This window comes from Felis catus, chromosome A1 (assembly GCF_018350175.1).
Source record: "Felis catus isolate Fca126 chromosome A1, F.catus_Fca126_mat1.0, whole genome shotgun sequence".
Classification (NCBI taxonomy): Eukaryota; Metazoa; Chordata; class Mammalia; order Carnivora; family Felidae; genus Felis; species Felis catus.
Window position 1 is genome coordinate 1,760,826 of NC_058368.1, and position 25,413 is coordinate 1,786,238.

The 25,413-nt window shown below is 52.5% G+C and overlaps 2 protein-coding genes across 4 annotated transcripts in view; one reads left to right on the forward strand and one right to left on the reverse strand.

Moving 5' to 3' along the window:
• The first annotated feature begins 4,150 nt into the window (after positions 1-4,150).
• IL17D (interleukin 17D) lies at positions 4,151-22,515 on the forward strand. The gene is made up of 3 exons (XM_023249208.2): positions 4,151-4,457; positions 4,808-5,103; positions 22,197-22,515. Exons 1-3 carry the CDS (start codon positions 4,443-4,445, stop codon positions 22,513-22,515), a joined length of 630 nt encoding a protein of 209 aa, XP_023104976.1. The 5' UTR covers positions 4,151-4,442.
• The window catches only part of EEF1AKMT1 (EEF1A lysine methyltransferase 1), a 42,062-nt gene continuing 28,010 nt past the window's right edge, over positions 11,362-25,413 (reverse strand). Inside the window, exon 5 of one of the 3 annotated variants that reach the window (XM_045039184.1) lies at positions 11,362-16,464. In XM_045039184.1, the coding sequence (XP_044895119.1) occupies positions 16,421-16,464 (44 nt within the window). In that variant the 3' untranslated portion in view covers positions 11,362-16,420. Of the gene's footprint in view, positions 16,465-18,654; positions 23,902-25,413 lie in introns of those variants that run through there. The other 2 variants (XM_045039160.1, XM_045039225.1) reach the window with 2 other exon arrangements.

Sequence of the window (25,413 nt, forward strand, 5' to 3'; positions counted from 1 at the left end):
GAAGGGTATATAGAGTTATTTGTACTATTCTTACAACTTTTCTATAAACCTGAAATTATTTCATAATAGAAGTTTTTTAAGCTAATGAAAGATAAAACATAATAAAAGTACTTGATTCATCCAAAAAAGGCAGGAAAGGAAAAATAAAGGAATAAAGAACAGATGGACAAATAGAAAACAAGTAACAGGATTAAACCCAATTATATTAGAATTTACACAATATTAGTAATTACAAAAAAATAAACCCAATTTTGTTAATTATATAATTAGTAAATGCTAATTATACTAGTAATTGTTACATTATTAAATACAGTAAATGTAAGATTACACTTTCCAATTAAATGACAAAGCTTATCAGACCAGAGTAAAAAATAACGCCCTGGGGTGGCTGGGTGGCCCAGTCGATTAAGCATCTAACTCTTGATTTTGTCTCAGGTCACAGATCTCACAGTTCATGAGTTCGAGCCCCAAATCAGTGCAGAGCCTGCTCGAGATTCTGTTTCTCCCCTTCTTGTTCTCAATCTCTCCCTAAGTAAATAAATAAAAACTTTTTTTAAAACATTTTTTAAAAGACCCAACTACATGTTACTTACAAGAGACACATTTTATTTTATTTTTTAATGTTTTATTTATTTTTGAGAGAGAGAGAGACAGTGTGAGTGGGGGAGGGGCAGAGAGCGAGGAAGGGAGAATCTGAAGCAGGCTCTAGGCTCTGAGCTGTCAGCACAGAGCCCAACGCAGGACTTGGGCTCATGATGAACCTCAAGATCATGACCTGAGCCAAAGTCCGATGCTTAACTAAGCCACCCAGGCGCCCCACAAGAGACACATTTTAAATATAAGGGCTCAGATAGGTTGAAAGTGAAAAGATGGAAAAAGATATATAAACATTAACCCAAAGAAATAAGGACTAAGGCAGTGCTCAAGTATGTAAAAGGGTGCAAAAAAATCTAATAATTGGATAAACACAATTGACTGGCAATTATTGTAGCATTTCAACCTTGTTAAAACTTATCGCAATGAAGCATTGGAGATAAATACCCAACTGGAGTAAGTTGAGCAGAAAATGGGAAGTGGGGTTTTGGAGCCAGAAAATAAAGACAGCTCAGAATATTTTGTTATAAAAGAAAGCAAATTAGATGGCTGATAGAGTGAGAACTGGGGTCGAGGGTTTATGAAACATATCAGGAAGGAAGGCAGGATATATGAAAGTGAATGCGAGTAGGTCAGTATATTTGCTGGTAGAATAATAGGTCTCATCTGTGCGTGTGCGACATTTGGTGAGGAGGGAAATGGGTAGCAGAGATTTGAGAGAGAGGAAATGTGAGTGATCTTAGTAAAAGGGAATAGAACTGGAAAAATGTAATACATGTGTGTGTTGAATGCTAATCTGAGATTTGTGATCAGAAATTAGAATTGAGTCTAGTCAACCAAGTTGTAGGATTTCAATGGAGTTGGGATTATTGTGAGCAAATATTAAGAGGAAAAGAGCAAGGGATTGTGTTTGCAACGGTGTGGTAATAGTGCTGAACCATGAACTCTAGACAAGGAGGGAAGGTCTCAAGAATGGGATGCTTAGAAAAGTGGTGAGGTAGGTAGGTAGTTAGAGGGTAGATACAAGACCTGATGAGATGAACGAATTACAGGAGTGGAGAAAGGAAGTGTCAAGGAGTAGGTATTTGAAACCGTACGTTGGCATGTGGTACAGTTGTTGGTAATGATGATACCTGGAGTATGACAATACGATAGTTGAGAGGTAACGGGAGAAAAGATCATCGGACTGAAGGTAGTCATTTAGAATCAACTGTGTGGATGTCAGAGATGCCAGGAATGATGAGCAGAAGTACCGGAAGATCCAGGGGCTAACCAAGATGGCAGCAATAAAGAGAACCACTGGTGGGAAAATGTGACAGTCCTTTGAAGGAGGGAAGAAAGCTTGGGGAGGTAGGTACATCAGTAACCCACGAAGCTAAGCATGGGCGCGGCCAACCTCACGCTGGCTCTTGGAATCATGGTGCCTGAAAGTTTTTCTCAACAGCTTGGGTCTCTTGGAAGTTGTGGCTGGTGCTGGAGTGGCTGAGTGAACGAGGGGTAAGAGGGAGGAGCTGAAAATGAAATCACCTGTGACTAGAAGGAAGGTGACATCTTCAGTAAAGAGCACCAGAGAGGCATTCATTTTTAAGGGAACGTGAGGAACTTGGTTTTGAGCATTTTGTTGCCTTTTTCTCACTTTTCTTAAATTTGGATTAAAAATTTAAGACTGGCTTCCTTATGGTGTGACAGAGTCCCGGCATGCCACAGGAAGATCATAGCCTTTTTGTTGTTGTTTTTAGTTTTTTTTTTTTTTTTTTTTTTTTAATGTTTACTTTTGAGAGAGAGAAACAGTGTGAGTGGGGGAGATACAGAACCTGAAGCGGGCCCCAGGCTCCGAGCTGTCAGCAACAGAGTCCAACGCGGGGCTCAAACTCACGAACTGCAAGGTCGTGACCTGAGCCGAAGTCGCAGGCTTAGCCGACTGAGCCACCCTGGCGCCCCTGGATTTAGTCAACATGTCTATCTCACACGTGCATACACACAGACTTGAGGACGACCGACGAAACGCCAGACGAAACACTTTGCACCCCTTGCTACGTTCTCTCAACTGTCTAGTCTCGCAAAGATGGATCTTATGTCCTATCGAGTAGGTGTTTTCAGGTGAAACACTTGGGAAGTAAATATTTTCTCATTCCGAAGTAATCAGGGGAGGAGAAGAGAGGTTGAGATGTCATCAAAGAATAGAAGGCATTTTATTGAGCAATACACAGAATTAACGGTCTGGCACAATTAAGTTGTGTCACCTTACACATGAAAGGATGTCTAATGAGACACAGTGAGCGTTTCCAGGAAACTATTGTGATGATGGTCTCTCTCTCTCTCTCCTAGAGGCCTCCCACATTTTTTAGCAAATACAAAATAAGCAGCATTTGAGTACAGATCTTTATTCCCATTTTACCAGAAAAGGTAACAGAGAACACGAACAGTTTATCTGCCAGTCAGGAAAAAAAGTGTTTTATAACCTCAAATGTTTACTCACCAAGGGCTGTAAATGGCTTAAATTGCTTAAAATGGAGATTTCAGTGGGATTCTTAGCAGTAATTCCGAAACTCTTCAGTTACACAACGTCCAAGGCATGTAAAAGGGTTGTTTTTCTACACAGCATAACTGAAACGTAGTGGAATCAAGTGGACAAATTACCTCGTAGACAACCAGGGTAGTCAAATACCAAAGCTGCAGACCCTTTAGGGAGCCATAAATGACCTCTCTTCTACACTCTCGGCTGGTATCAGTCTTTTTGTTTTCATTTGCGAAGGACTTCTGTAACACGGCCGTTGCCTCATTAGCCTGCCACCTAAAAAGCATCATTTTGTAGAATGAACAAACGAGCAAGTTTTCTTGTGTTCTTGGAGTATCTAGTTCCCTCATTTAAATACTTTTGTCTTAATGTATTCACAGACTATTAGGCTTATTTTACAAGACCACTTGCACTCACAGGTATCACGGAGTAGGAGTTCGCCAACAGCGTAACAGACCAGGGGATGCCCACTCACAGATGTAAAAACACAAGTTGGGTTACAGATTTAGTGCTTTGATTTTAGAGTTGCTAGAAGAGGCACAGAAGGTTCATTTCATGAGTGTTGACGGGAAAGGCAATACGGCCTCTCACCCTGTGAAAAGGAGACTTTTTGATCGCTAACATAGTTATTTCTTAGAACTACGGAGTCTCGGAAGAGGAAGTCGTCCTCAAGAGGAGAATCCTTCTAGGTCTCAGCTCATTCCTTTTCCAGATGGCCCGTTCTGTTCTCGGAGAGCTTTCATTGCGAGAAGAATCTTTTTGCCCTGAGCCGCAACCTTTCTCCCCTAACCCACTTTCGAGCCGCGGGGGCTTGCAGGCCGGGTCCTTCCTTCCTCGCGGGCCGGCCACCCCGGCCTCTCCTCCCCGGCCGCCGCGCAGCACACGTCCCGGGCCTCGGGAGCCGCGACAGTCGCCCGGTGCGAGTCGGCGCCGCCGTCCTCCAGACGGCCGGGGCCGGGGGCGGGGGGTCCCGGGCTCGCGGGCTCGCGCAGTCCAGCAGGGGCGAGCGCGCGCCAGTCCCCGACGCGCGCGGAGCGGCCCCGCCGCGGTCCCCGGTCCGCCGACCTCGTGCCGCCCGCCCGTCCCCGCGCGCCTGCCGACGCGGGGGAGGAGACGCCCGAGGGGGACTTCCTGCCGCCGAGTCCGGTTCGGGGGGCGGCCCGCACCCCGGACCCCGCGCCGGCCCCTCCTCGGCCGCGCGGCCCCCGCGGGAGGGAGGCGGGCGGATGACGAGGGTGTGGGGGCGTGAGTCTGAGGGCGGCGGGCTGCGGCGTCGCTGGCCGGCCGGGCGCGGCGAGCGGAGCGTCGAGGTCGTCGCCGCCGCGGGGGGATGGCGCGCGCGGGGGTAAGCGGCGCGGGCGGCCGTCAGAGGCACTCGCAGCCCAGCGCGCAGCAGCCCGGCAGGCACACGCACACGCGCACCCCGCAGCCGCCCCCCGCGCGGCCCCCGGCTCGGGGCGGCGGCGGCGGCGGCGGCCCGGGGCGCGCGGGCCGGCGCTGGGCAGGGCCCCGGGGCCCCCTGGGGCGGCGGGCGGGCGGGGGCGGCGCTCGGGGGCCCGTCTGGTCAGCACCCATCCTCCGGGCGGGCCTCACGGTCCGCGGCGCGACGGGGGCGGAGGGGTGGGGGGGCGGGGGCGCCCACCGGCTCCCAGACCGCGGCGGGGCGCGGGCGCTGAGCGGCGGCCTGTCTCGCAGGTCTGGATGCTGGCGGTCGGCGTTCTGCTGGCGCTGGCGCCGGGCCGGGCCGCGGGCGCCCTGAGGGCGAGCAGACGCCCGGCGCGGCCGCGGGGCTGCGCCGAGCGGCCCGAGGAGCTCCTGGAGCAGCTGTACGGGCGGCTGGCGGCCGGCGTGCTGGGCGCCTTCCACCACACGCTGCAGCTGGGGCCGCGCGAGCAGGCGCGCAACGCGAGCTGCCCGGCAGGGGGCAGGCCCGGCGACCGGCGCTTCCGGCCGCCCACCAACCTGCGCAGCGTGTCGCCGTGGGCCTACAGGTGAGCGGCGGGGCCCGGGCGGGGCGGGGCGGGGGCAGGTGGGGCCGCGCGGGGCGGGGCGGGGCGGGGCGGGGGCCAGGCGAGCGGGGTGGCGAGAGGGGCGGGGCGAGCGGGGCGCGCGGGAGGCGGGCAGGTGGGGCGGGGCGGGGCCGGCGGGAGGCGGCGGGTGGGGCGGAGGGCGCTAGGTGGGTCCGGGAGGGGGGGGGGGACGGGGCGGGGCGGACGGGGCGACGAAGGGCAGGTGGGGGGGGAGGGGCGGAGCAGGTGCAGAACCTGGGTGGGGAGCGGTTCGTGCCCACAGAAGCCCTGTCGCCTCCCTGGGAGGAAACGTGCTTCCCGCTCTTCACCGTTTCGCTGTAGGGTGTGGAACGGATGTTTCTTGAGTACCTGTTCTTGGCCGGGTGTGTAGTTCGATGGGCTACGCGGAGGACCGAGCCAGGTGGTTCTTCATGAAGTTTTCCAGCGCTTCGCACGGGAGGCGCTTGCGTGGAAGTCCTGGCGTGGCAGGCCACAGACGTCTCTGGAGTGCCCGTGGCGGTCCAGGCGCTGCTGGGCGTTGAACCGTCGGGGGCCCATCCTCTGAGAGTGTGGTCGAAGGGAGGAGTGGGGATAATTGGGAAAGAAACCGTCGTGCGAGGCAGCACGTGACTTGACGCGAAAGCCGCGGAGTGGGACCGTGTCGAGCGGTGCGGGGGATCGAAGTGGCGTTGGAAATGGATGCCGGAGAGTGGACGTGATTCCGAGATTGGCCTGGTAGAGGGGTCATCTCGGAAGAAAGGAGCAGCGCGCGAGGCAGGCCAGGGTGCCCTGGGGCCTGAGCAGGGAGTAGTGAGGCCGGAGTGTGTCCAGCGCGCGCTTACGACTGTCCTCTTCCCCGCTGTTTCGGCGGACTGTCGTCGCCGTCGAGGGGCTCACAGCCAGCTGGACACCGCCACACGTGGCAGAGGCCTCAGTGAAAGAGCGAGGACAAGGGTGGTCCCGAGGGAAGCAGTGGCTGATGGGAAGGGGGAAGAGCCTGAAGAAGCGCGAGGGCGGGTGTGCTTGTGCGTGGCCGGCAGTGGCTGCAGAGGGAGCGGGAGCTAGGTTCGGCCTTTGGAGCAACGCCGCGGGTCCGAAATGCATCCTGTAGGGTGTGTTTTGATCAGGGAGGTCGTGTGACCGCCTTGTGTTTTGGGAAGCCCTCCCTGATGAGGGAGGGATGGGAGGGGGAGACGCCGGACTATCGCAGCGCAGTACTTCCGGCAAAAGGCAGTTAGGGTTTGAACTCAGGCGGTGGCAGGGGAGAAAAGGAGACTGGGATCCATCTGAAAGATATCACTTACAGAAGTGAAAGTGACAGGACTTGATGGATGCTGATCATACGTGGGAGTGAGGGGGAAGGAAAGGGTAGAACAAGCGTAATGCCTCCGGGCTCTAGTCCACACAGCTATTAAGATGTGCAGAGAGAGGCGCCTGGGTGGCTCCACCGGTTAAGCATCCGGCTCTTGATTTCGGCTCAGGTCATGGTCTCAGGGTTCATGGGATGGAGCCCCCATCAGGCTCCATGCTGACAGAGTAGAGACTGCTTGGAATCCCCTCTCTCCCTCTCTCTTTCTCTGCCCCAACTCCCCTCTCTAAATAAATAAAGATAGATAGATAGATAGATAGATAGATAGATAGATAGATAGATAGATAGATGAGGGCTGCCTGGGTGGCTCAGTCGGTTGAACGTGGGACTTTGGCTCGAGTCATGATCTCATGGTTGGTGAGTTCAAGCCCCACATCGGGCTCTCTGCTGTCTGGCCCACCTCCGGTCCTTTGTCCCCCTCTCACTCTGCCCTCCCCTGCTCACACTCTCTCTCAAAAATAAATAAGAAACCTTTAAAAAATAAAAAGATGTGCAGAGAAAATGTAATGATTTTGTCTGAAACCAATCTAGGCCTCTCCAAGCCTCCACCTGCTGGTCAGTGGGCCTACCTTCTCCTGGCTACTGGGCAAAGAACCGAGTTCCCTTGTGGCTGAGCTCCCTCCCACCATGGACGGTGGGCCCAGAACCCCACCTCCTGCCTTCATCATCTCTTCATTCACCTGATGCCCTCAGGACACACATGTTGAACCATTCATTATGGTGGCTTCATTCTCTTGCTTTCCGTCTTTCTTCCCGCCATTCCCACAGCCCAAAAGGGTGGACTTTTATATCATCCTTCTTCCTCCAAGCTCATGTTATACCTTTGATATGCTAAATAGCAGTAAAGAAACTTGGAAGATCTCTCAAAACAACAGCTTGGCTTTTCCAGACAGAAGTGCTACCTCTGCATTTTTCTACAATGAATTCTAATCTCTCCTGGCAAATAGATGCCTCCCAGACTAGGCTGCGGGCCGAAAGGCAGAAGCGTAACACACAGCAGTGATTTTTCAAGACCTCCTGTTGGGCACGTCCCACATTGCTGGCTTGGACTGTTGATGGTATTTAAGCAAAATGGAAAAAGTGAATGAGGAGCATTTTTTGGAAGGAAGTAAATTCAGCACTAGGCCCGTTGAGTTTTATGTGCCCGAGAGGAGCAGATGCGTGAATGACCATGTGGCCCGCAGGTGGCAGGCCAAAGGAGAGATCGGGGCTGGAGCACGGGTCAGGCGTTGTCAGCCCTAGAATTCTGCATAGTACGTTAAATTGAGTCGTCCTTACCACCTTTCCTGGGGACTGACACCTGTGTTGTGTCCCCTAGGAAAGATCCAGGAGCCGCAGGGAGGAGGGAATGGCTAAGGGAGGTCACGGACAAGAGCAACGCACGGCATGGAGCGGTCCTGGCCTAGGCTGCCCAGGTCTGCTCGTGGAGCCTTTGTGCTGTGCGGAGCCGGGGAGCGGGGGTTACGTCTGCATCAGGTGGCTGGTGGCATCATCTGCGTTATCTGTGTTACTGTTAGCGACGGCGACGCAGTTGCTCCCCCGGTGAGCAAACGGAGGCTCTCCCCCTCGGAAGGAAGGACAGTCTTCGAGGGATGGGCACTGGTCAGGACTGCACGTTGCTGGGTGCTGACGCAGGCCCGGCCTTCTCCCGCCGGGAGCCGGCTCTGCCCTCCTGGCCTCTGACCACTTCCCACGGCCTCCTGAGTCCCTGGGAGCCTGGGAAAAGCAGTGCACGGAAGCTCCAAAGCTCTTGCGTGTAGAAGGTGTGTGGAAGGATGGGATCGGTTTCCTCGTGGTGTCGTGGTGCCTGTGTAACCTGGGGGAAGAGTGCGCTCCCCCGTGCAGCCGTGAGCTTGGAATTGGAAGTGGTATTTAAGGCTAGAAACAGTCAGAACTCTTAAGGAGGATGGACGGGGAAACGGACTGTCGGTCAGAAATATTGAAAGGCACAGAAAGGACCACTTAGGTGGATACGATAGAGTTTAAAACAGAAATCTGGATTATAAGGTGGCTTTTTACTTTTAGCGGGGATGGATCATCCCATAAATGGTGTTGGGACAACTGAGTGACCAGCTGGAAAAAACACGGTTCTATCTCACTTCCGTGTACAAATAAATTCCAAATGATTCAAAGATTTAAATGTAAAAATACAACCACAAACACATAAAAAACATGGTCAGTTATATTTACAGCCTTGGAGTGGAGCGTTAGAGAGTAGCTCACAGACCCCCAAAGCCGTAAAAGACAAGACCGATAAATTCAGTTACACGATTATACGCCATTTCTTCTTGGCAAATAAAAAGTAAAATAAAATTAGAAAGATACAGAGGCAAACTGGGAGACGTAACCCACGTCCCAAAGGGCTCCTTTCCTAAAGAGTTCCTGTAAACCAGTGGCAAAAATGTGTACTGGAACAAGGAACAGGAGCTGTGGCCCGTTCCTGGGGAAGGAGGATCGAATGGCAGTCGTGTGGAACGCCAAGAGATGCCCGATTTCAGGCACCGTAAGTGAAATACATATCAAAACAATGCTGAGAAACCTTTATTTATTTTGGGGGTGCCCGTCAGGCTCTCTTGGCAAGGCGGGGGAAGGCATTCTCATACCGCAGAGGATACGAATCGGGACAAGCGGGTATTAGCTATCCACACTTCAAATTCGACCCAGCAGTTCCATCCCAACATCCCCCAAAAGGCAACTAGTTGGACAAAATGCCGTAAAAACAGCCCGAGAGAGGAATGGGGTGGCTGCACACCCGCCTGAGGCGAGCAGCCCATCACTGCCCACAGGCGGATATGGCAACGTGCAGTGTAGTGAGGACAGCAGGCTGCCTGCGTTTGTGTGCTAGAAGACAAGCTGTTACATAACATATGCATATATAAAGTGGTACTTGAAAATGTACACACACACACACACACACACACACACACACACACACACACTGGGGCCCCTTTGGAGCCTGGTTATCGTGGTGCCTTTTGGGGGGGGAGCCTGGAAACTGGGGACAGAGAGTAGGAAGGACTCTTACTTTTCACTCCTTTGTTACCTTCAAATTTTCTGCCATGTGCATGTATTTTTTATTTCAAAAACATCTTAATTTTTAAATTGAGAGAAGAAAGGGAAATTCTCCAACTGTGAGGAAAAAGCAGATAGTGAAGAAACAAAATTCAGCAGGTAACAACGGCCTTGGATGTGGGGAGAGCACTGGTCTGAAAAGAACTGCCCTGACAGGCCGTAGGGCTTCCAGGGGAGGCCCCGCAGATCCGGTGGAGCCCTGGTGCCCCCACAGCTGGGCTGTGCTACGTCCGAGGACCCAGGCCTGGACAGGGCATGAAATCGGCCCAGGGGACAGGCATTAAATGGTAGAGCCAGGGCCTAACCCGGACCTCTGATTCCATTGAGCCCATGCTTCCCATCCGTATGCTAGTAAGAAAAGGAGCATTCAACTTCCAGAATATAAAAATATTTTCTCATTTACTTTGTGGCATCATGTTTGTTTCTCTTAAGCTTTAGAAACAAAATGCCAAAAATAAAATCCATGTGATTGCTCATTAAGCTTTTTTTTCAAAGCCAAATTGACATAGTAAGAAATGTATTGGAAGAACATTGAGGTTTATTAAGGTTTAAGGTACACATCACTCATTTACGTTGAAACCTCAAAGATAAACACCCACCGACACTCGAAATAATTTTTAAGTTGTTTATATTTTTCAATTTTGGGTCGTGGTCTAAAGATAGCTTTTCTCTAGGATAGGAGTCATGCACAACAATTTAATTTTAAGCTTTACTACTTTTCTATATAACTCTTTTCCTCCTGGGAATTCAAGAGACTGCACCTAAATTTATTTGACAATAACTCCAGGATCAGAGGAAGGGCAAGGAAGAAACGGAAAGAAGAAACAGGGGGAGTAGGAAAGAAGAGAGAGAACAGGACACTGGGGGGGGGGGGTTGGGGGGGAGCGAGTGACTTAGAAACAGCCCACATGGGGCGCCTAGGTGGCTCAGTCTGTTAAGCTGCAGGTCATGATCTCCCAGTTTGTGGGTTCGAGCCCTGCGTCGGGCTCTGTGCCGACAGCTCGGAGCCCGGAGCCTGCTTCGGATTCTGTGTCTCCCTCTCTCTCTCTCTGCCCCTCCCCCGTTCATGCTCTGTCTCTCTCTGTCTCTCTCTCTCTCTCTCAAAAATAAATAAATATTAAAAAAGAAGAAGAAGAAAGAAAAAGAAAGACACAGGCAGCCACCACCCTGGAGCTGGAAGACGCGGTGAGACCCCCCAGGGGGCAGATCCTTCCCGCGGGTGGCAGGGGCCGTGGAGGTGGGGGAACAGCCAAAGGAGAGTCCCACGGCACCCGCGCCGGAGGGGCGAGGCTGGTATTTTCCCGTGCCCGTGCAGAACCCAAGTTGGCCCCACTCCCTAGTTCCAGAACTTTCAGCAGGTGACTTTCAGGAAGAGGGGCACGGCAGCGGCAACAGCTTCCGGCTCACGCGTGGGTCGGGCGAGGTGACCACCGCCCCCTGGGCCAGACCGGCGATGCCCATTTCCGGGACGACCTTCACGTTCCGGTCGGGCGACCGTCGGATGTTTAGCAATGCCGCACTTGGGAAGGATTTTCGTCGGGAAGGGTTGGGACGGGAAGCGTATTTCCGCCTCCCCCGCTGCGGACCGTCGGGCCAGCCAACCCCAACCGTCCCGTCTCCCGGGGCGGCCACGGCAGCAGCGCTGGCGTCCACTCCAAATCCTGGCGAGCCCGGGCGGTGCTCGGAGCGCAGTCCCTGCCGCTGGCCTCCTGCCTGCACCGGGCACCGCCTTTCACACCACTTTCCCCTCATCGTGTCGCTTTTACAAGCGTGAAAGGAATCAACGTTAACTAGAGAAAGAGAGAAAAGTTGGGAGTGTAATGTTGAAGTTATCCCCGCTGCAGCCAGCCCCCTTTTAAAATGTCATCTTTCTCTCAAATGCCCCTCTCCCCTGGGGCACTCGCACGTCTGGGTCCCGGCACTAAGAGGGTCCCCACGGGGAGGGAGGGGCCACGGCCCGGGACCTCGGCGGTGCCGCCGCGCCCACCGTGACCGACAGGGGGCGGCGCCGTGCCGACCCGCCGGCTCCCGCGCCCGGGACCTGGCTTCTTGGGGAGGCCTGTCCCGGGCGATCTTTGGAACTGGGGGCGTCCTGTCTCGGTCGTAACGTTTCCCCTCAACAAGTTCACTTTTTCCAGCGTCCCTGCTCCAAATCTTCCGGTTATTCGAATGGCTTAAGAACCAACTAGAAAAGCCTGTCTGCCTCCGAGGGGTATCTGTACGTGGTGCGTGGGCACAGGTGCCGCTGGGCGCACGACCGGAAGGGCCGGGGAAGGGGCGGGGAGGAGGGGGGACAGGGCAAGAGCAGCGCCCCCCCCTCCTGCCCGGTGGGGGGTCTCCAGTCACAGCGGGCAAGGCGGCGGGGGGAGGGGGTGCCCTGCTCAGCAAGCCCCGTGTTGTAGAGAAGGAGCCGCAGCACCTCGTTGAAGAAATGTTGGTGTTTCCCCCCCAAAAAAGCTCTTTATGGATGTGACCTTTGATTCGCCTCAGTACCGCGTAGATTTTTTTTCTCCGAGCTACTCAATACTGCAGGCTCTACTGCACCTATCACTGCTTCCCAGGGTAAAAATAAGAGCATTGTCACGGAGCATTGTCATGGGATTAAAGTCTCTCTTTCTGAAAATAGATGCGCTCGTGGTTTTGCTTTGATAGTTATTTTCTTCAACTGCCCGGGCTTTGCTCTGGCATTCTGAGAGCAGCCAGGGATGATGATAATATTTCATCCCATCGTCACCTCTTCCAAATTTCCTCACCTGAATAAAATGTCTGTACCGTTAATACCAACAGAAACATTGAGCCAAGTCCTGGAAGGAACACACATACCACGAAGTGAAATTCCTTACGGTGTCTGTCTTCCAGAAATGACACATGAAGATTTTGAAGGACGGTACCCTGCTCACCAAATTAATGAGGTCAAAGAGAGTGATCTACTTGAGGACTCTTCCAGAATTAAATAGAGTCTAAGCTAATGTTTTGATACAAGTTATTCCTCGTAACCAATGAATGGCAACAGCTGGTTCGTTTCAGATCAAGGTGGGCGCCACCCTTCTGCACGCAGGAGCTTCGCCTGCCCCAAGGACGGACACATCAAAGATGGCTTTGAACCCAAATTCTGCAGATAGTTAAGCCACCCCGTGGGCATGAGCTATGTTTTTCCTTTGAAGAGATATTTCCCAGCTGCACTGAATGTGTGGCATCTGCCGTGACAAAAGAATGAAACCCTTTGAGCAGTTCTGGCCCTCATTCTCATTTCCCTTTCTCCCCCTTCCTCTGGGAAAGCTTTTTCTCTAAATTGTCTTCCGCATTCTTTTCCGAGCCATCACTGTCTCTCCAGGCTTCCCTGATCGCCCGGATGGGCAGATTTTACGTGGCGTCCGTGGATTTTCTGGTTGTAGATTTAGTTGACCGACTACCCCCCTCCTCTCCCCTCTGCAGAGCAGACTCGCGCAGCTGCAGCTGGCCTGTGCGGGCAGGGCAGTGCGAGGGGCTGAGCTAGGTGAGCAGAAGACTTTGGACAAGCCCCTCGCCCTGGGGGTGCCTCAGTTTCCTCCTTGAATAAAGGGAGAAGGCGGACAGGCGGAGCCCTTCCAGGTTCCCAGCAGCCCGGAGCCAGCCCGGTTGGCAGGAGAGCCGGGTCAGTTCTGGAGCCTGCCTCGCTGGCTCGGCTTCAGGGCCGACCCCGACGCCAAGTTCAGGATCACAGCGAAGTTAACCTCAGTCCCCACACAGGGGCAGGGCTGACCCCTAACTCTCCTTGGCCGGCGAAGAGGGCCAGGTGAAGCCCGCTGGGGCTCTGACTCCCGGCATCAGGTGCCAGGTCAGACTTTGCTCTCCCGGGCCCATTTTTTCCATGTCCTCTTTCAGGAGAAATGCACAACTGATGTTTCCCTGGAGGGGCCAGAAGAACATTTTCCAGAGCTCCTTGGCAGCATGCGTCGAAGATCTTGGCCCTCTCAGGCCTCGGGGAATGGAGGCGGGGGTGCAGCTCAGGCTGCTGGCCACAGCTTTCCAGTGGGGGGAATCTGTTTGTGGTCCTCATGACCCCGGCTCCTCTCTGGCGGGCGAACAGAGCCCCACCCCCCGTAGCAGCTCTGGGCCTCGTCACGCACCATTCTTTCCCCCATGGTCTCATAACCACCCCCTCCCAGCTGTGGGGCTGGTTCCAAAGGGAAAAGGCAAGGTTGGAAGGTTACACAAACCCCATCTCAGTGACTCATTATCTCTCTTAGACCTGGAGACGTAATGGCCTCTGCCAGGGCTGCATTCTGGAATTATCTAGGGGGCTTTAAAAAACTACCAACACCCCGGCCCCACGCCAGGGCCGTGAATTGCAGATCTCTGGGGTGGGGGAACAGTGATCACTGGTTCCGGAAGCTCTTTTGTGTGTCTCCCGCGAAGTGCAAGTGAGATCTGCACACCATCCTCTACAATGCCAACTGCTTGTTGGGTGAACAGTGACCTTCTGCATTAGTTAGACTCCTGCAACTGGTGGGATCATGAAATTTGGGAAAAAGCAATCATCCGGTTGTTTGCCGTCAACGCAATCTACGTATGGCTAACCACCTCCCGGGGATGTTGCTGACTTTGCTGACGGTCGGTGTCCCCACTTCAAGTGAGCAAGACGAGTCACTTGGGCAGCTTCTCGGCATGTGGAGCTCCTGACTCAAGGGTCAGGTGTGAGAATCTGTGTTTTTAACAGACTCCCACGTGGTTCTTATGCAGGTGGTCCGAAAACCAGGGTTTGGAAATTCTTGCTTCTGCCTTCTCTTTATTGCCTATCTCCCGGGCAGAAAGACGGGTATTTTTCAGAGGAATCTTAGCTCTTAGGAAGGGAAGTTGCTTATCCTCAGCTTTCCCTGAGGGCTGCCAGATGTCTTTGTATTACTGTGGTTTCAGAAGGTCTTGATATCTGGTAGAGCGAGTCCCCCTCCGTCTTCTTCAAAATTGTCTAGAGTATTCTTGGACTTTTTCTCTTTCTACGAATTTTAGGATCAGCTTGTCAAGTTCTAAGAAAAATCTACTGGGATTTTGCTTAGAACTGCACTGACTTTCCAGATTAATTTGGGGAATTCTCTGGTATCTCAGAAACTCCATGGATTACGGTGTCCTTTCTAAGCAGAAGACATTGATAAAAAATACCACATTAATAGTCCTGCCATCAAGAAGCTCGGGGAAGTAGCCTGGATCAGACCCATCCACTCAACCACAAAGAACCAGGCAGGGGCCATGACTTGCCCAATGTCACCATCGGTAACTAAAATGGGCTGAAATTTTAGGTTCAAGTCTCGTATTGACTCCATCCCACCCTTAAAAAAGTCTATTGAGCTGAACTCATTGACCTTACGATCTGGCAAACCATGACCCCTGAGGCAATTTCGTTTGCACTTACACCTTTTCAGCCCTTGTGGGTCTCCAGTCTGAACTGGAGAAGGCCTTTTCTCCCACTTTGTACCTGGGTTTGGGGTCTTGGAATGGCTGTGAAGCAATCATACCGGGCCTCTGCTGTTTTGAGATCAAAATAAGTCTATGTTTCGCAAAGCGGGAAGGTGAGCCGTGCCGGCCGGTTTGTGCCAGTAAATCCCACGGCTATACTTGGGCATCAGATAGAGCGCAGCGCGTGGCTGCGGTTCTGTCCGCTGGAATGTACTCATTGTTCTCCCGGTGGCAGTCCTCGCGGCACCGCTTCGAATTGTTTCCTACCGAGTTCAGGGTCCCAGGGGCAGTGCTCTTTTCTGTCTCCTCTGCCACTTACATTCCTCTCCAAGCTCAGTTTCAATCACCTCTAATCATCCCTGGAGGACTTGTCCTTTGTTCTTGGATTAAGCTGGGCCAGCTGTCACTCGCTCAAGCCAAGCTTCACACGTGGCCCCAGGGACACTTTTGGATCCCGTCAGAGGGGAAAACTTGATTTGTTTCAAGTATGTTCCCGTGCCAAGCTTCCACGGAGCAGCATGCAGAAAATGTGAAGACAAAAGAATGATTGCTTACGAGGAGGCAAGACAGCCGTGCGGGGTTCTTGCTGGATTGCATTTCCATGTTTGGTAAGAGAAAAGGATCCCTGTTGGAGTTTCTTCTGTCTCGTTTTTGTGGCGGCTTTCCTTAACCAGGAAGCACTCCAGGCTGGTCATTTCCTCAGTGTTGAGGCAGGAGGTTGGGGTGACAGGTTTTGGCTTCGTGTCTGTCCCCTGGCCATCTGAGGCTTCCAGACCTTTTCTCCTGACCTCTTTTCCCTCCCCCAACTAGTGCCCTTCACAATGTGTCTGTCTTGAGCTTTTTGTCTTCCACGGTGCTTGCTGGCGTCGATACCTACGATCCTGGGTGTCAGGGGCGCGATATGCATCGTATCCCCTCCTTTGGTAGCTCATTTCTACTTTAAGAGAAACCTCCTGGTCATAAAAACCACGATTTGAAAACCATCAGTGCTTACGCCTTCTTACTATGTTTTGTGTCCCACGTACCAGGCAGAGGCGGGGGCAGGCAGATGTCTCTGTCACAATGCCTTAGCCCAGAGGTGTTACTGTGACAGTGGAAATTTCAGTCTGAGGGGACTTGCCCGGTAGGGGTGGGGTAGATATTTTGTCAGATGAGCCGTCTGACCATCACAGCACCAGGTGACTGTCAGTTCTCCCGTCATTAGCAGACGGTACATGGGTTGGTACATGGGTCGGTACGTGCGCGCTATGGTGCAGAGAAAGACAAATCCCAGTTGTTTGGAATCGAAAGGGATGTTTGATGCCCCCAGGTCACACGAGCATTCCAGAGGAGGAAACTGAGTCTGAAGAGGCTGCCCCAGCCTTGATTTTGTCCTGGACTTGGGTCTATGCCACTATCAGAATGATCTCTCTAAACGTCCAATGATCATGTCTCTACGTGCTTCGGGTCCTTGTGTGGCTTCTGGTGGTCTGGAAAGTAAAATCAGACTTTTTGCTCTGATCTTCAAGGCTCCTGTACCCCTGTCACATTTCTTATTAAATCTTCACCCCCTGCACACTTAGGCATGCACTCCAGCTGCAGCCACCTGCTCGCAGATTCCCACCCACCTGGTCTCCAGCTTTCCTGCCCTGGGGGTGGGTTGCTCAGCACTTCCTCCCCCTCCCTCGTCCAACTCAGCCCTCCTTGTTCTCTAAAGCCAGCTCGGACTTCCCTGGCGCAGTACCCTTGAGCCACCCGCACGTTCAGGGTGGTCTGTGGGCTTTGTGTTGCTTTGGGGGGCTGGCTTGAGCATTCATGGAGGGGCCATACCCTCTCCCAGTGCCCACCTTGGGAGCTTAAAAATTCTGCCGAATTAATAATCACTACAGACCTTCCATTTGGCAAATTCCCAGGGCACTGTGTAACTTCACAAGCATTTAGCACTATTTGTGTGTGTGTGTGTGTGTGTGTGTGTGAACACTCATGTATTTCATGTGTATCTGGAAAAGATAAGGACCCTGTTAAATAAAACCACACAGTACCATTAACACACTGGAAGTTAATACTTCCCTGATATCTTCTAATAGGTCAAAATCCCTCGATTATAAGTATTTTTAAACTTAGAAATTTTTTCTCTGTATTTTTTCTGTTATATTATTTAAGTCTGTGTTTTGAAATAGTTTCAAACTAACAAAAAACATTTGTGAAATCAGTACAAAGAATTCCCATGTACCCTTTACCCAGATTCCCCAAACGTCAGCATCATAACTCAGCAGAATTATCAAGAGCAGAAAACATGCATTGATAACAGTACTATAATCTGGAGACCTTATTCAGGGCAGCCCACCAATACCCGCTTTCTGCTCCAGGACCTAACCCAGGCTCACACGTTGCCTCTGGTGGTCCGGACCCTTTAGTGGCCTTCAGCCTGCAACAGTCCCTCGGGTCTTTGTCTCTTGTGACATTGAAGAGTGTGGTCAGTTGTTTTGTTGAATGTCCCTCGGTTTGGGTTGGATAAGTTTTTTAAGCAGCCATAATATTTCACCCAAAAGGAGACACCGCAAGTAGAAGGCTGCTCGACTCACGATTGCACCGAGACAGCAGGTGTAAAGCAGGCCAGCGACCCCCCATGCCCGGGGCTTAGGCCACTCTCCTCAATGCTCTTTTGGGTTCCTCCCTTTCCCGCTTGGAACAAACACGTGCTGAGTTTCCCACATTCTGTATGTCGTTGGTCATATCCTCACGGTGCCATTTAACGTGTTCCTCTGTCCCTATATTTCCAGTAAACCAGCCCAATCAACTCCAGTTTTTGACTAGCCCCTCTAAAGCATCTGCCTTCCTTGGCTCAGGGAACGCCACTCCTGATTCTGGCAATCTCGACAATGAGACATCTTCTCCCTTAAAAGCTGGCTTTCCCCTACTCGGCAATCAAAAAGAATGAAATCTTGCCATTTGCAACTATGTGGATGGAACTAGAGGGTATTATGCTAAGCGAAATTAGAGAAAGACACATATCATATGACTTCACTCATATGAGGACTTTAAGACACAGACCAACACAGGGAAGGGAAGCAAAAATAATGTCAAAACAGGGAGGGGGACAAAACATAAGAGACTCTTAAATATGGAGAACAAACAGAGGGTTGTGAGAGGGGGGACAGGCTAAATGGGTAAGGAGCCTTAAGGAATCTATTCCTGAAATCATTGTTGCACCATACACTAACTTGGATATAAATTTAAAAAAATAAATGTAAAAAAATTTTGAAAAACTGAAAAAAAATTATACAACTAAAAAAAATTTGGTTTTCCCTATCTTTCATTTTGTCTCTCCATACACTCCCCTGAATGATCTTACTTAACCACCATTAACTATATGCTAATAATTTAAAAATCTCCACCTTCAGCCAGTATCTCTCTCAAGGAATCCAGACCATCTTCTACCCTATAGTCTGAAAGATCTGTCTGAAATCCCATCTGATTGGATCACTTACCTTTTTTAACATCCTTCCCATTGCCTTCAGGGTCCAATCCAAATTTGGCCGTGAATTGGAGGCCTCCTAATGACCCAGGCTCCACAGATGGCTCCAGCCCATCTTGTAGTTCCCCGTCTAGGCCGTGGTTCCTAACAGCGACTTAGTCCCTCCACTGTAGGCTCTGCCCTGTGCCCTAACTACCCTTTCTCCCCTCTTCATCTGGACGAATCCATCCAGGAACCACCTTTGCTGGGAAGCCTCCCCCGCTGCCATGGCTGGATACACCCTCTAAGTGTGTGTGCATTTGTCTCCCCGGACGTACAGTAGATATGTGTTTCACCTACATCCTCACTATCCGAAACGTCACTGGCACTCAGGTGTTGACTGAATGCTGAAGGTGACTGGAGGCGGTACAAATTCCTTTTCCTTTGAACTTTAAGTTACGGTCTCATATGGACTTCAGGGTATGAAGGACAGGAAGCTGTGTGGTCCAGACCCACTGTCACCAGCTCACCAGCCACCGAACTCTTATTCTCATGCTAGGCCACAAGGATGAGTAGAAATACGGCCCCGATCCTCCCTCCCAGGGGAAGGCGTAGAGAAAGTGAAGCTCTATCTCACGGGCACCCAGTGTTAGGAGGATGTGGGGCATAAAGAGGTTAACTGACTAAGGGAATTGGAAAACTTTTAATGATCTGAATTGGACCCTGATTATGGCAAGATTTCATTGAGTCGACACTGGTTTGGGGGCGAGGGCATCGAGCAAACGCTTAGCTGCGGCACTTGCAGGGGGCACTCTGCTTGGGGATGACCGGAGGCTGGGACGCGCCAGGGACGAGACACGAAGGCTGGAGAGGTGTGGGGACCACGTGGTGGAGGCCTCTGCAGGCAAGGCAAAGGGCTTGGACTCTTCCCGACACGGACCCCCATAGCTCACCCGCGTACCCCAGTGAGGGGTGGGAATGAGGCTTCACAGAGGAGGCTGAAAAAGCTGGAACGTTACGGTGGACAGCTTCATCCGTCCTCGCGAGGGGAGAGCTCACCACGTTCCAAAAGCTCCTGATGGCAGAACTCAGGAAAGAGTAGCGATAAGAAGCTCAGAAAGTCTTTTTCAGCTACTATTTTTGTGTTCATGTTGGAGGGAAGGATGAATAGACAAGATCGGTGTGGTTTCAGTGTCGGGGCCTCGGAGATCACTCGATTGTGCAGACGGCCCCACCCTGCCCTGCTCCTGTTTGCGTGTAACAGATTTATCAGCTCTCACCCTGACTCTGCCCGGGTAGTTCGAGAGGGAAGCGGAAGGGGTCTGTGACCGAGCGCTAAGCCCCCAGCAGGGACACCTGTGTCTGAGGCCCCCTTGCTCCCCGCGATGCTGCTCCTGTTCTTCTGGGCACCCCAAAGGGGAGCCTTGGAGTCACTGCCGACTTCTCCTCTGACCTCATCCTCCACATGCAAACAGTGGCCGCATACCTGGAGATGTCCCTCTTGGCAGGCTCCAGTGGCAGGTGGACCTGGGTCCTCTGGTGTGACGGTCACCCTCCTGCTCCGTGGCACCCTGCCGGTTCCTGGGCGCCCTGGCCTCCTTTCTGTCTACGTGCAGCAGGTGCCGTCCAGCTCACCCACCGCTCTGCGCTCTGGGATGCACGGCTCCCCGAGTTCCTTCGGACTGTGTAAATGGCACGTAGCCGGCGGCGAGTAAACTTGCCGCTGTGTGAAGATAACCGCTTCTAGACTCTTCCCCACCCAATCACGCTTCAGTCCACTAACATCCAAAGATGTTGGATCCAAACAGAAAAAGAAACCCATGTCCTTTCCTGACACATCTGGAGCCAACCACCCTCATCCAGCCACTGACGGAGAGTTAACACTTGCCTCACCGACACGAGCTTCTCGATGGAGAAGCCTCTTGGCCAATCGGTCTAACGATCCCAGCACTGCCACGCTTCAAGTCCATTCAGGCTTCCACCCCCCACGCCCCCACTCACAGCCAGCACTGCCCGCCTGCCCACCTTTTAGCTCCTTTCCGAAAGAAACCCTCAGCTCTGTTCTTGGACATCCCACTACTCGCTCACCCGCCCCCACTTCTCCTAAGCCCCCTACTCCCCGTTCTTTAATTGGATGGTCCAAACACACTTCTTAGCCGGAAATTTCTTCACTTTGTGGATGAATTTGAGTCATTAGCAGCGAGGACCTATGGGAGAACCAGTCCAGAGGGGTTTCCATCTGAAGGACGTACAGCTGTGCAAACTCTGCAGGGTGAGGGCCAGCTCGGGCCACTGTCCCTCCCTGTGCAGCCACACTCCACTCTCAGAGCACGCGTTAACAAAACCCGGATGAGAAACCATATACACCTCGAGTTCTTGTCTGTAAAAACCTTTGGGCACACCTCAAAAGCTTAAGATCACAGGCCCCTTTAAGATTTAAAAGCTTAGATCATAGGCCCCTTTGGCACGGCACCCTGGGGGGCCTCCTGGGCTCGGCATGTTGTAGGTCTACGAACGTGTGGCTTGAGAGGTTGGAAGTCATGGCTTCTGACTCTGAGAGTTTAGGGTCCCTACGACTCGGCTCCAGAAGAGGAAGAAACATTCATAAGAGGACTGTACATGTTTTCAATGGGGAGATTAATGGAAGTGAGAATTTGGGGTCATAGCAATCCCCTGTGTGAGGGGACATTAGGGAGGGGCCCTGAGTCCCCACTAGTGACCAGATGGCCTCTTGGCTCACTGAAGGGGATGATGGGGGGGGGGGGGCGGTAGAGTTCTGTCTGAAGGTGCTTTTTTTTTTTTTTCCTCCCAGGGAGCCATCTGACTCCACCAAGCCCTACACTCCTCTGGTATTGTGGCAGCAGGCTGTTTTGTAGGTGTTGACGTTGGTTTTTGGCGTCTGACCAGAAAGTAGGGAGCCTTGGCAGAGGATGGAAATGATCACATTTAAACCGGCGTTCATTTCCCCAATGTTCCCGGCTGGCCAGGCTGCCCTCCCCAGTGCGGCTTTGGCCCCTTAACAGAGGAGGGCACACAGACCCTGACAGACAGATGGACACAGGGCCTACCCTGTGACCTTCTGGACAGGTGTCTCGAGCAAAGGCCCATGGCTCTGTCAGAGCCCGGGTGGCCAGTGTCTGCTCCTTGCAGAGATGGCCCCTTCCTGGAGACGGAAGGGGGCAGTGTGGGCAGGCCACCTGGGGCTGCAGAGCCCGGTGGCCGGAGGGGAGGCAGATCTGGGGCCTTGGGGACCACTGCTCTAAAGCTCAGGGCTGGAAGTTGTGGCCAGAGGCACAGAGGCTGTTTCAGGTTCTGGTGGGTGTACCGGTCACCTGTCAGTGAGCACCCCACTGGCTCACCGGCCCCCCGGCCTCTCTCAAGCCGCCTGCTGCCTCTGCCAGGCTGTAACTTTGGTGATGAATTTCAGGCATTAGCGTGAATATATACATTTTCCTTTTCTATGTATGTTAGCGCAGACTCTGAGAGCGTTGTCAAGGAACGGCCTGAGAGTAGCTATAAACCCCGTCTTCACCGCTTGACAGCCGGCGGACTCACACGGTTGACCTGTTAGATCGGGGTCTCGCGTGGACGCTAACCGCCTGCCAGATTAACTTCCGGCCCCACCTTTCTTCCTGCCCCAGTAACCAGTGGTCCCCGGGCTTACCGGTCCCGAGGCCGAAATCTTTTGGAGGCTGCCCTCTCTCCGCGCGTCGTGTGTTCCGTTGCCCCAGGGCACGAACTGAGCCCGCGCCCTCTTCCCTGCAGAATTTCCTACGACCCTGCCAGGTACCCCAAGTACCTGCCCGAGGCCTACTGCCTGTGCAGGGGCTGCCTGACCGGGCTCTTCGGGGAGGAGGACCTACGTTTCCGGAGCGCCCCGGTGTACATGCCCACCGTCATCCTGCGGCGGACCTCGGCCTGCGCCGGCGGCCGCTGGGTGTACACCGAGGAGTACGTCACCGTGCCCGTGGGCTGCACCTGCGTCCCCGAGCAGGAGAAGGAGGCCGACGCCGTCAACTCCAGCATGGACAAGCAGGGCGCCAGGCTTCTGCTCGGCCCCGGCGACAAGCCGGGCCGGCCCTGAGGCCCTTGCTGCCCGAGGCCCGCGTCCCCGGAGCCGCGTCGTCGGCGAGAAAGCGAGGACGCGGCGAGCGAAGGGGACAACGGGACGCACCTGCGCGGGGCGGGCCCTCGGCCCAGGCCGGCCGCCCTCCCACCCCCGCTTTCCTTCCGGCTGCCGGAAGTCACCGGGGACGCGACGTCAGGCCGGCGGCGGCGTGCGGCCGGGACCTGCCCAAGGTGGCTGGAGGCCGGGAGGGGAAAACGTGAGTCGGCGGCCCTCGGGCTCCGAGCCTTCCCCGCAGCGCCGCGCACCGTCAGGGCCTCCAGGGGGAGGGGGTGACCCTCCGGAGCCAGGTGGTAGGTGGTGCTTCCGGAAGGCAATTGCTTTAAAAAGGTGGGATACATACCTACCTTTTTATTCCACTGCTTTCAACGGAGGAAAAGCTATTTTTATAGAAGGAGTTTTGAGCAATTCTATTAAGAACTTTTTACGTCACGTGTATTTTCTAACCATTTCGTTTTCACTTGCTCTGGCAAGATTTTTTCAGAAGCACGATTGGGATCTTCAGATAAACTTTTTAGCTGGCGCGGTGGCCGTCCCCGGATTCGGCCAGGCCCCAGTCGCTGACCACACCAGAACGGACGGGGCTAAACGTGACCCGCTTCGGCTGAAGGTCTCCGCAGGCTGCCCTGCGCCGGACAGGGAAGCCCCGGGGCTCTGCTCGCGCCCCCAGGCCAGGGGTTCCAGGGATCTCAGACTTGGTTTGTTCAGGAGCATACATGTGGCCGCAGATTCATACAGCTGAACATTTGTTTTCGCTTTGAAAGCAAGTGGGGCCAAGTAAGAGGTGGAGGGATGAGGCGAGAGGTAGAATGTGGTATCTCTGCCACGTGTCAAGAATCCAAGTCTCAGTTTCAGGGCCTCAGGAACTAGCGAATGGGAGAAGCCGGCCAACTTTCGATTCCCAGAAGTCAGTATTGGGGGCCTCTTTTTCACACCCTGCGATGTGAGCTGAATCCACAGTCTCTTCTGTAGGTTGAACACCATTATTTGTAAAAGCGAGAATTTCTTTTTAAATCATTAAAGCAACGGTGGATGAAGGGTACGTTGGCCGCGTGCGTTTCTCTTGGGGCTCGGCTGGTTTCCAGAAAAAGCTAACAATCTTCACTTTATCTTAATTCCGTGGTTGAGATTTAAATTAAGTCTCATTTGGTGTTTGAAAGATCAACTGCTCCTGCAAAGTCCGTCTGTCTTCTCTTCCGTGACACCCCAGCCAAACCACGAAGTGTCTTTCACTCTCCAGCATCAGGGGCTGCACGAATGCCAGAGCTTTAGCTTCCTAGTTGCCGAGAATCAGCCTTAGTTCGATCTGGAGGGAAGGTTCACGGAGAGAACTTTCAACTTGTGCTAAATAATGACAGAAGTTGTACATGAAAAACACATTGCTGAGCAAAATCCAGATTTTCCAAAAATTCAGAAATTCAAAATTGAAAGTGCTAGCTGTGGACAGTTCTAGACAGTCTGGGAATTTCTTCTCCGTTCCACCTCTGAAGCGGTGGTGAGTGTGGAAAAAACAAGGTATCCCTAGTGGTAGTATATCTGGAGTAGGTTCTTGTCCAGAAAGCGGAAGGTTTGGAGCAAACTTTCACTGCTAGCTCAACAACATCAAATTCGTAAGTTAAAAAGTGCTTTTCAAACCACTGGTTTGGGTAATTGTTCAGTCACTGCCACTGCTGGGTAACGTTTTCCAGTTACTCCTCAAATATAAATAGTGCAAACATCAGAGGAGAATAAACATTTGGAGAAAAGATCACGATTTTATTGTATTGTTAGCTTACCTAAACTTAGCTTGTGAAAAGGTAGCACATTCCCAGTGGAAGAAATTAGCTTTCCATTCTATAGAACCAGAAAAGCAACCTTTCTTTGTATTTTTTCTCTGAATGGAATATTCATACGCTTAATATTTCTCGAGCACTTGCCGTGTTCCAGGTACTGAGCCCCTGGGAGATACCTGTAAGCCAGGTACAGTCTCCGCCCCTAGCGAAAATATAACCGGCACTGGCTCTCTGAGCAGCTGGGTGTTTGTGGGCCACTCCTCACAGGAAGCGCTGCCCGGTGAATCTAAGCCCCATTTTTCCCACTGATAATGGGTGGTGCCGCCTCCTTGGTCACTGTGAGGACGGAACACCATTTGTAAAGCACCTGGTACGGTGCCTGGCACACAGGAGGTATTAGAACATATTGGCCTCAATGATTTACAAGTGACATTAAAAACAAGTACCAGGTTGGGGAACCTGGGTGGCTCAGATGGTTGAGCATCCGACTCTTGATTTCGGCTGAGGTCACCATCTAATGGTCGTGAGACTGAGCCCTACATTGGGCTGGGCACTGAGCGTGGAGCCTGCTTGATTCTCTCTCTCTCTCTCTCTCTCTCTCTCTCTCTCTCTGCCCCTCCCCCATGCACGCGCATATGCACACACACTCTCTCAACGTAAATACATTAAAAAAAAGATTTGACCATGTTTTAAAAAAATACCAAGCTGTTCTTTCTCCAGGTTATGCCTATTGCTTTAGCAAGTATGTATCATTAAAATGACTTTTTGTGAGGCTCCTGGGTGGCTCAGTTGGTTAGGCGTCTGACTGCAGGTCAGGTCATGATCTCGCACTTCATGAGTTCAAGCCCCGCGTCGGGTTCTGTGCTGATAGCTCGGAGCCTTGGAGCCTGCTTCGGATTCCATGTCTCCCTCTCTCTCTGCTCCTCCCTCGCTCATGCTCTGTCTCTCTCAAAAATAAACATTTTTTAAAATGACTTTTTGTATAAAAGTTTACAAAATCTATCACTAGGCAGCAGCGACCAGATAGAAATGTTACCTAATGGGAATTAAAAATTTGGAAAAAAAAAATATGTTGGAGTAAGAG